Source organism: Cynoglossus semilaevis, chromosome W (assembly GCF_000523025.1).
Source record: "Cynoglossus semilaevis isolate Cse_v1.0 chromosome W, Cse_v1.0, whole genome shotgun sequence".
NCBI classification, from domain to species: Eukaryota; Metazoa; Chordata; class Actinopteri; order Pleuronectiformes; family Cynoglossidae; genus Cynoglossus; species Cynoglossus semilaevis.
This window is the reverse complement of record NC_024327.1, coordinates 6,175,479-6,185,156: the sequence shown is the minus strand read 5'-3', so window position 1 is coordinate 6,185,156 and position 9,678 is coordinate 6,175,479. Positions and strand designations below refer to the sequence as shown.

At 42.3% G+C, this 9,678-nt stretch overlaps 1 protein-coding gene across 1 annotated transcript in view; it reads right to left on the bottom strand.

The window, feature by feature from the left end:
- Nucleotides 1-5,048, bottom strand: part of LOC103397047 (low molecular weight neuronal intermediate filament-like) — an 11,153-nt gene extending 6,105 nt beyond the window's left edge. Inside the window, 4 exon segments of the mRNA XM_025052832.1 lie at nucleotides 880-1,004; nucleotides 1,524-1,841; nucleotides 2,924-3,260; nucleotides 4,339-5,048. Of these exon segments, the coding sequence (XP_024908600.1) occupies nucleotides 880-1,004; nucleotides 1,524-1,841; nucleotides 2,924-3,260; nucleotides 4,339-4,994 (1,436 nt within the window). The 5' untranslated portion in view covers nucleotides 4,995-5,048.
- Nucleotides 5,049-9,678: the final 4,630 nt, after the last annotated feature.

Sequence of the window (9,678 nt, the reverse complement as noted above, 5' to 3'; positions counted from 1 at the left end):
GTTGGGGAGTTGCATTTCATTGAGGGAAACATGAACTCAAGCATGTACTGTGAAATACTGGAGCAGAGAATGATCCCCTCCCTCCGGAAACTGGGTCGCAGGGCAGTGTTCCAGCATGACAATGACCCCAAACACACCTCTAAGATGACCACGGCTTTTCTAAAGGGGCTAAGGGTAAAGGTGATGGACTGGCCAAGCATGTCTCCAGATCTAAACCCAATAGAACATCTTTGGGGCATCCTCAAGCGGAAGGTGGAGAAGCACAAGATCTCGAATATCCCCCAGCTCCGTCATGTTGTCATGGAGGAGTGGAAGAGCATTCCAGTGGCAACCTGTGAGGCTCTGGTGAAATCCATGCCCAGGAGGATTAAGGCGGTTCTGCAAAATCATGGTGGCCACACAAAATATTGACACTTCAGGAACTTTCACTTTTGTTGCCAGGGGTTTAGCTACTAATGGCTATATTTTGAGTTTTTTTGAGGGGAAAAATAAATTTACACTGCTATATAAGCTTTACACAGACTACTTTTCATTGTGTCAGAGCGGTGTTTCTTCAGTGTTGTTCAATTAAACATTATAATGAAATCTCTGCAGAAATGTGAGGGGTGTACTCACTTTTGTGACATACTGTACAAAAAATGTAAAGCCAAGTTTACTAGCAATCAACGTGGAAACCTTTTCTTTATGTTAGCCTGTAGCTGCAACTCAGCTTTTTAGTACTATATTATTTATTTCTCTGTTATTTAGACCAATGTTTGTCTGTTTTTAAAATTTTCAAGACAAGAGATCCATGTCAATAAGACCAGACCACAGACCAGACTTCCACATTCAGTTTTTTTTTTAAAACGGAGAAGTAAATTATTTTTCACTGTCTCTGACCTGTAGGCAGCAATCTCAATGTCCAGCGCCATCTTAACGTTCAGAAGGTCCTGGTATTCACGCAGGTGACGAGACATTTCTCCTTTGGTGCTGTGCAGCGCAGCCTCAAGCTGCTGGATGGTGTCCTACACACACACACACACACAAACGTCAATTAAAACACCCTGAGCAGAGACATTATTGATTTTTGATGTGGGACACTCCTTTGCTATATACTACATAATTCAATATCTCATGTGTGAGTTTTAGTGTGTTTGTTTGTTTGTATCGGTTTTCACTGTGCACAGTTAAACTCTGGTTTTTGCATCAGAATTCAATACTTTAGTAATATCTATGACTGGGGTTTGTAAATCCACGATCCACACATGGGAGTCTTGGATGACCAGCATTACACACTTACAGTAGAGCTTTCCAAAACCCGAAATAAATTAAAGATTCAATGAAATGTTTTATGATTTTCTTAATAAAAAGGAACCAAAGCAAAATACAACATTGATACATTGTACAGTTACATTGTGAACTGGAGCTTTCACATATGTCAAAAGACAACTAATTACCACCTGTCATCCTCACATATGGATAAAAACATCTACATATGGTAGCAAATGGAAAACAACATTCCAGACATAGTTCGGTCATTGTACCTGCAACTCTCCAATTCCATTGTTATGACAGTCCTCCATCTCTGCAATCTGCCTCTCCAGTGCCTCGTTGTGGCCCTTAAGGGCCTCGATCTCCAGGGTGCAGGCCTGTACCTGCCTGCGATACTCGCTCAGCTCCTCCTTTGAATGCTTGATGGCGTCCTGGTTGTGAGCAGCTGCCTCAGTCACAGTGGCAAACTTAGATCGGTACCATTCCTCAGTCTGGACCTGGTTCCTGGCTGACAGGTTCTCATACTGTGCCCTGATGTCCTTCAGGGCAGCAGCCAGGTCTGGTTTGCTCATGTCCATCTCCACTGAAACCTGGACCGGGGAGAAACACGTTTCACAGCAGTCAAGTCAAGGGGTCAAATTCATTTTAAAGGAAGCCAGAAATGAAAAACTGGAACAACACATTATTAGTATTAATGAATTATAGTAATATTAATAGACAAAGCATAAAAGTGATGTGAAAGATAAGGTAACCAACATTTTTTGAAAGTTGGACAATGACTAGAGAAATTTTACCCATCAAATAGCACAAAATAGCCATATGGTCAAAGTTAATAAAAAAAAATTAGAATTTTTAATTTAAAAAACGTGTGGCACTTTGGCCCAGAGGCAATGTCTCTGTCATTGGTGTGGAACCCAGGGTTCACCTCCTGGGAAAGATCGAATCCCAGTTAGGGCGGTTGGTACCTTCCAGTGGAATCACCACCCGCAGGAAGGTTTGGGGCGGTTGGTGCGGTGCAATGTGATTTGGGTAGCGGTGATGGAGACTGCTGCCCCCGTGACCCGGTAACGGATGAAAATGGATGGATGGATGGTCAATTTAATTGGTTCTAGTTTGACTCATTAGGTGTTAATGAAAATTTCCCTGATTCAGCACACTTCTGATCCAGCCACCACCAAAGACTGGGACAGGATCAACATTTGAAGATGAAAAATATAAAAAAGATTTTTATACAAAAACAAAATAGAGAAAGAAAGAAAACACGATAGTGGTGCATTTCTGAAACATTTTCAGAAAACTGACACGACCCGTCAAATGTTGTAGAAAATGTTAAAATAATATCCAAGATGTATATCTCTTCAATATTCAATGTTCAAGGTGAGTTAGAATGTATATTGTGAATTTCAATTAGAATAACGTGTCAAGATTTGTATGGATTTCTCTGCCACATTAGAAACTACTCGGTTGTTTGTAACAGATGATTAATCAGCATTAACAGACATGTAAAATACCGACTGTTATTATCTAGAAGGAAAACATTACTTCTGCTTTGTTGACCTGTTTGTTTTTGGAAATGTTGAAGGTCAATTTGAGCAGCTTTTTAAGATCCAGATTATAAATCGATGACAGTAAAAAAAAACATAAAGGAGAAGACCAGGTGTTCGGTCTGTACCTGCGTAGCCTGGAGAGACGTCTGCAGCTCCTGCAGCTCCTCCTCATGAACTTTCCTGAGAAAGGCGGTCTCGTCCAGCAGCGACTCCACTTTCTTCTCCAGCTCCAGACGGGCCAGTGTGGCGTCGTCCACGTCCTTGCGGTAGCCCTTCAGCGTGGTCTCAGCTTCCTCCCGCATTCTGCTCTCCTCCTCCAGCTTCTCCCGCACCCTCTCCAGGGTGTCGCTCATCTGCACACAGTCCAGGTGCATCTGGCTCTTCTCGTGACTCAGCTCCTCCACGCGGGCACGCAGCTCCCGGATCTCCTACTCGTACAACTCATGGAGACGTGTTGTGGCGCTGGCGCAGGAGGAAAGATCGAATCCCAGTTAGGGCGGTTGGTACCTTCCAGTGGAATCACCACCCGCAGGAAGGTTTGGGGGGGTTGGTGCGGTGCAATGTGATTTGGGTAGCGGTGATGGAGACTGCTGCCCCCGTGACCCGGTAACGGATGAAAATGGATGGATGGATGGTCAATTTAATTGGTTCTAGTTTGACTCATTAGGTGTTAATGAAAATTTCCCTGATTCAGCACACTTCTGATCCAGCCACCACCAAAGACTGGGACAGGATCAACATTTGAAGATGAAAAATATAAAAAAGATTTTTATACAAAAACAAAATAGAGAAAGAAAGAAAACACGATAGTGGTGCATTTCTGAAACATTTTCAGAAAACTGACACGACCCGTCAAATGTTGTAGAAAATGTTAAAATAATATCCAAGATGTATATCTCTTCAATATTCAATGTTCAAGGTGAGTTAGAATGTATATTGTGAATTTCAATTAGAATAAAGTGTCAAGATTTGTATGGATTTCTCTGCCACATTAGAAACTACTCGGTTGTTTGTAACAGATGATTAATCAGCATTAACAGACATGTAAAATACCGACTGTTATTATCTAGAAGGAAAACATTACTTCTGCTTTGTTGACCTGTTTGTTTTTGGAAATGTTGAAGGTCAATTTGAGCAGCTTTTTAAGATCCAGATTATAAATCGATGACAGTAAAAAAAAACATAAAGGAGAAGACCAGGTGTTCGGTCTGTACCTGCGTAGCCTGGAGAGACGTCTGCAGCTCCTGCAGCTCCTCCTCATGAACTTTCCTGAGAAAGGCGGTCTCGTCCAGCAGCGACTCCACTTTCTTCTCCAGCTCCAGACGGGCCAGTGTGGCGTCGTCCACGTCCTTGCGGTAGCCCTTCAGCGTGGTCTCAGCTTCCTCCCGCATTCTGCTCTCCTCCTCCAGCTTCTCCCGCACCCTCTCCAGGGTGTCGCTCATCTGCACACAGTCCAGGTGCATCTGGCTCTTCTCGTGACTCAGCTCCTCCACGCGGGCACGCAGCTCCCGGATCTCCTACTCGTACAACTCATGGAGACGTGTTGTGGCGCTGGCGCAGGAGGGTCACCTCCGCCTCCAGCACTTTGTTCTGCTGCTCCAAGTTGTGCACCTTTTCGATGAAGGACACGAAGCGGTCATTGAGACCCTGCAGCTGCTCCTTCTCGTTAGTGCGGATGATCTTGAGCTCGTTGGTTTTGGCAGTGGACTGGGTCAGGTCCAAGGAGGAGTCCGGGATCATGAAGGAGGAGTCCGGGATCATGGAGGAGGAGAAGACGCGGCCAGGAGCCGCTGTCCTGTGGTAGTTGGTGGAGGACACCGAGGACGGGGAGCCGTAGGTGCGGTTGTGGCTGCTGCGGAATCCCACAGACTGAAGGCGGGACGGGCTGCTGCCCGCAACCAGGCCTACGCGTCCGGCGCGTGGCGCATCTCCGAAGATTTTCCTGTAGGAGCTGCTGGTGTAAATCTCACCGGAGTAACTCATGGTTCCCTCAACTTTGCGCTGTCCCACTGCTGTGCAGAGGAAAGAGACTGGGTGTGAGTGGATCTTAGAGGTGCGTGAGGGTTGGTGTGGGAATGTGCGTGCGTGTGAGAGAAACAGTGAGATGCGGGGCTGCGTGAGTCCAGCAGATGCTTTTATACAGAGTAGTGATGTGTCGTTCGCGAGTGATTCGTTCAAAATGAACGAATCTTTCATATGACTTGTGACTCCCGAGTCATATGAAAGATTCGTGACTCGTGACTACCGAGTCATATTAAATATTTGTTCATATTGAACTCACGAATCACTCACAAATCACTCACTGCGAATCACTGCGAACTAATCACTCACTGCGAACAAATCACTCTCTGCGAACGAATCTTTCACTGTGAACTAATCTTTACTGTGAACTAATCTTTCACTACGATCTAATTACTCTGCAAACTAATCTTTCGCTGTGAACTAATCTTTCATTACAAACGAATCATTCTCTGTGAACGAATCTTTCGCCGTGAACTAATCTTTCGCTGTGAACGAATCATTCTCTGTGAACTAATCTTTCGCCGTGAACTAATCTTTCGCTGTAAACGAATCATTCTCTGTGAACTAATCTTTCGCTGTGAACTAATCACTATGAACGGATCATTCTCTGTGAACTAATCTTTTGCTTCGTTCTCGCAGATTCGTTTCACGTGACAGCGAGCTCGGGTCTCGTTTGCTCTCATTCATCTTCACATTGTGGTGTGTTTTTATTTCTTAGCTTTTCGCGTGGTTTTAATTGCTTATGGCATTTTTTGTACTTTGTAGACTTTGTCAGCGGAAGCAAACCATGTTGCCTTCAGTTTAGTGTCGGAGAACCGCAGCCTTCTTTACAACGCCCACAATAGTGCTAAAGCGCCACCTGCTGTAAAACGAATGAAATGATTAGTTCATTTTACTGTTCGAGAGTCAAAGATTCGAACCAATAAAAAGAGTCGGTCTTCCCATCACTAATACAGAGCAGGTAGCAGCGCATCATCTGACGCAGAGTCAGCAGCAGATCAGAGCGAACCTGCAGAATCCTGTGTATCCATAAATTATTCATAACATTTTACAATTGATAAAACAAAATTTTATGTATTTTTAAAAAACAGAAACTGCTTCTTAGATTTCTCTCTGACTCCACCCAGGTTTGGTTTTTAGTGTGCATGCCCCATAGGGGTCACATGAGACATGGGGAAATCCATATTGCCCCCTCTTTTTCAAGTTGTGAAAAATCTCTAATATTTTTCCTGTCTCAAAGCACAGGTGTCAACAAAACAACAGTGGAGTTTATAAACCAACCAACAAACAATCAAACTTTTCTCAATCACTGTTTTCAAATAGCTTTACTGTCAAGAACTGCAGACAGAATTCTGTCGTAGTAAAACCACATGTGTAAGCTGATTCTGCCCCATCACTGGTCTGTCTCATGTTACTCCTGGTCCACTCTGTCCACTGTCACTGCAGCTTTTTTTCTTTGCCACCACTGCAGAGTGGCAGTTGGGATCGATGAGCAGAGCTGTGCGCAGAGGGGTGTTTCAGCTGCAGCAGTCTGCATCCAGCAGCCACCCCCACCCTCTCTGCAATATCAGAATACAGGATGAGACCGGCCCGATTCTTTCATCATCCATTTATTGTCTGTCTCACCGCGGAGGTGGAGCATCACCAACACTTCAGTGATGCAGGAGGAGAAGCAGTTGTAATTCCCTCTTCCTATCAGCTTACTTACATACATATTACATACTTACACACATTCAGTCAGATTAGTTTTTTACAGATTACTTTTCATTAATTTGGATTGAAACCAAGTCAGACATAAATCATCAGGTAATCCATTCACTACATATAATCCTTATTTGGTTTAAACTGCATGTCCAAGTCTGACCTGTTATTAGTCTGCATATCACTCTCAGTTACATTTTAATTCATTTCATCCATCTATAGGTAGCTAACTCTTTTAGCTATTGTTTTTGGGTAATGTTTATTTGTTTACTTAATATTAAGGCTTCTTAAACTTCTTAAATAAACCATTCAAATATTACAGAAACCATCATGATATTTTGATATATTTTGGCTTATTTGTAGCCATTTGTGAGGTACATTCTCACTATCTTTTAGCTTGAACTTATTTGGCTAGCTTTTAGCTTATTTTGGTCATACCCATTTTGTAGCTATTTTATCAATTAAAATGTTTTTGTAAAACTTTGACTTGGATTGTCTGATTTCTTTTCTATTATTTATTCAATCGAAATTTTTGTTGTTGTTGCTGTTTAATGAGGCTAGCTTCTAGATATTTTTGAGCAAGTTAAGCTAATTCTTAGCTACTTAAGCCTAAAAGATATTAAAATACATTTACCTGCTTATAGTGGACCACGCCCCTGCAAAGCGGAGAACTCCTACACCCACAGTGACAGGAATGCAGTCTCATCACCACTACAGCAAAACACAACACAGCAGAGAAGCCTCTCCCTGTTGTTCTTAGGGCGGGCATACACGTCGTTGATACCATCACACACTGTACGAGTGATGTACGGCCAAAGCTCACGATTTATGTATTCACACTGTACGGTCCGTTCATCGAACACGAGCAGAGAGCTAGCTCAATAAACGTGGACAGTATGTTTATTGTTTATTTATTATTTATAGTTTATTACGTTTATTGTGGAAAGTGCCACAGTTCTATCAATCTCGCCTCCATATTTTCATGCCACCGACGCCTCGCCATGGTTACTATCACTTTGCGCAGGCGCACTGAGGGAGATATTGCTCCGGTCGGCTCGGGGCTCTGCTTCCACTGTACGAAAGAATTTGTCGGCCGACCAAAATTTCTGACATGTCAGAAATTCTTTCGACCGTCCGACGGTGGTTCGGGAACAGACAATCGGCCCTGGTTACCCCCTGTACACTGTACGGAAAAAGCCGCCCGACGAAACGGGAAATCGGGCCGAGCGTCGCCAGGTCGTGCGTCTCAAAAATCGGGTCAAAAACGGGCTAAAATCGTACAGTGTATGCCCGCCCTTACTTCTTCATATGTCTGAAAAACAGTGACAACAGAGGAAATATAGCTCACACCAGAAACAGTTTAACTTTGTCTTAAACCACCGCTGGAGTTTATTTCAAACTACAGAGCTGTGCACTGATCCATAACCAGCCCTGCTGCTTTGACGGACTCATGGAAACGAGTTTTTGAATAGAATTTCATCGTGAAATTGCTCCTTTAACTTAAAGCACTGAATTTAGCTGCAGAGAACAGATTTTTCAAAAAAAATTCTCGAAAGAATCTTGAAAGAAAGTTGGTAACTAAAAATGTTTGGTGTTAGTCAATGTTTAATCAAAGCAAAAATAATAATTCAATAATAATAATTCACTTCTTGTAGAAACCTAAATCTAGTTTCCAGGTCTAGTTCTTTGTCTTTTTTGCTATTTTCCGTGATATATTGTTAGCAAATGCTTTTATCTTTTATTTACACAGCAAGTTTTCAGTTTCAGCTATTGGTGTCATTTTTCGTTCTACCTGTTGACCACTAGAGGCCAGTACATGCAATCTTCATATGTGCAGTAAACCTGATGTTGCTATAGCTTTGGCTGAATATCTAACAAACAAACAAAAAAAAGCATTTAGATATCAACATGTTTCTTAAGGGTGGTTAAGTTAGGAAAACATTATATATACATATACGGTAATTATTTGTAGCATTAAAAATGAACAAATACCTCTATATTATAAAAATAGAGGTAAAAGGAGTAGTAGTAGTAGTAGCAACAGCAATATTAGCAAAAATTACCAAAATAAAACATAGAAAAAAGTTTAAATCATCTTAATTTACCCATAACAATAATAAAAACATCCTCCAGTAAAAGGTAAATATCCAACCTTCACACAGGCCATAAAATATTTGAATTAAAAAGCCTCATTAAAACTATGTTGGTACCACAGACAGGCCATTAGCCAGACTACAGTGATTGTGGATGTGAATGACCATGGTGACAGTGAAGGATGTTGGTTGTCAGTGTCAGGAAACAGCCTCACCTCCTCACTCGTCAGGAAACTTTCTCTGTTAGATAGGACTGTAAAAAATGCTGTTAGTTCATACCAGTTTCCTAACACACAAAACTAATTCAAATAAAGATCAAATAAAGGTCTGATCAAATAAAGAATCAAATACGAGATCTCAAATTTTAAAAGTTTTACTTGCAAGCAAGGAGTGCAGAACAGTGGTTACATTCAGAACTGCACTGAGGAACTCCTCAGCACTCAAAGCTTAAATACAGTTTTTTTACATACACATCAATGGTCAGCACCTTAACCCTTTACAGCCATGCGGTGTTGTCGCGCAACTTCTGAGCACTGATTGGCAAAGGCTGCTTCAAACAAAGATTCTCCACCAATAGAAACACCCACTGTGTCATTCCAGTGTTGGTGAAGCCATGTGTATTATTTATTTTGACTCAACCAAACAGTGGCTGTACAGTAAACAAACAGGACTGCAGCTGACCGCACTATGCCTGTGTTTGCTGTCAGACTGCAAATTGAGATCACTTGTTAGCTGTGCAGCTTTCGCACCGTGCAGCAGGAAGAGGGCGCTGTTCACCCAGCAAAAGGAGAGAGGAGATCGAGGCTCACAGGCAAATGGAGGAACAAGGAGAAGGTTGATGGAAAGATGTCCTCCAGTGCATTTGCCGTGTTGAGGAGAGAAGGCAGAAGGTTGAGCAGGAGGTTGGCAGAGTTAAAAAATATTCAGAACATGACCAGGATGCACATGGACAGGTGGAGCAGTTTTGAGACATATTTTAAATGGCAACATTGAGGAGAATTAAGTATTTTGTTGAGTAATACAGGGGACTATTTGACCAAAGATCACAGAGATGGAGATGACTG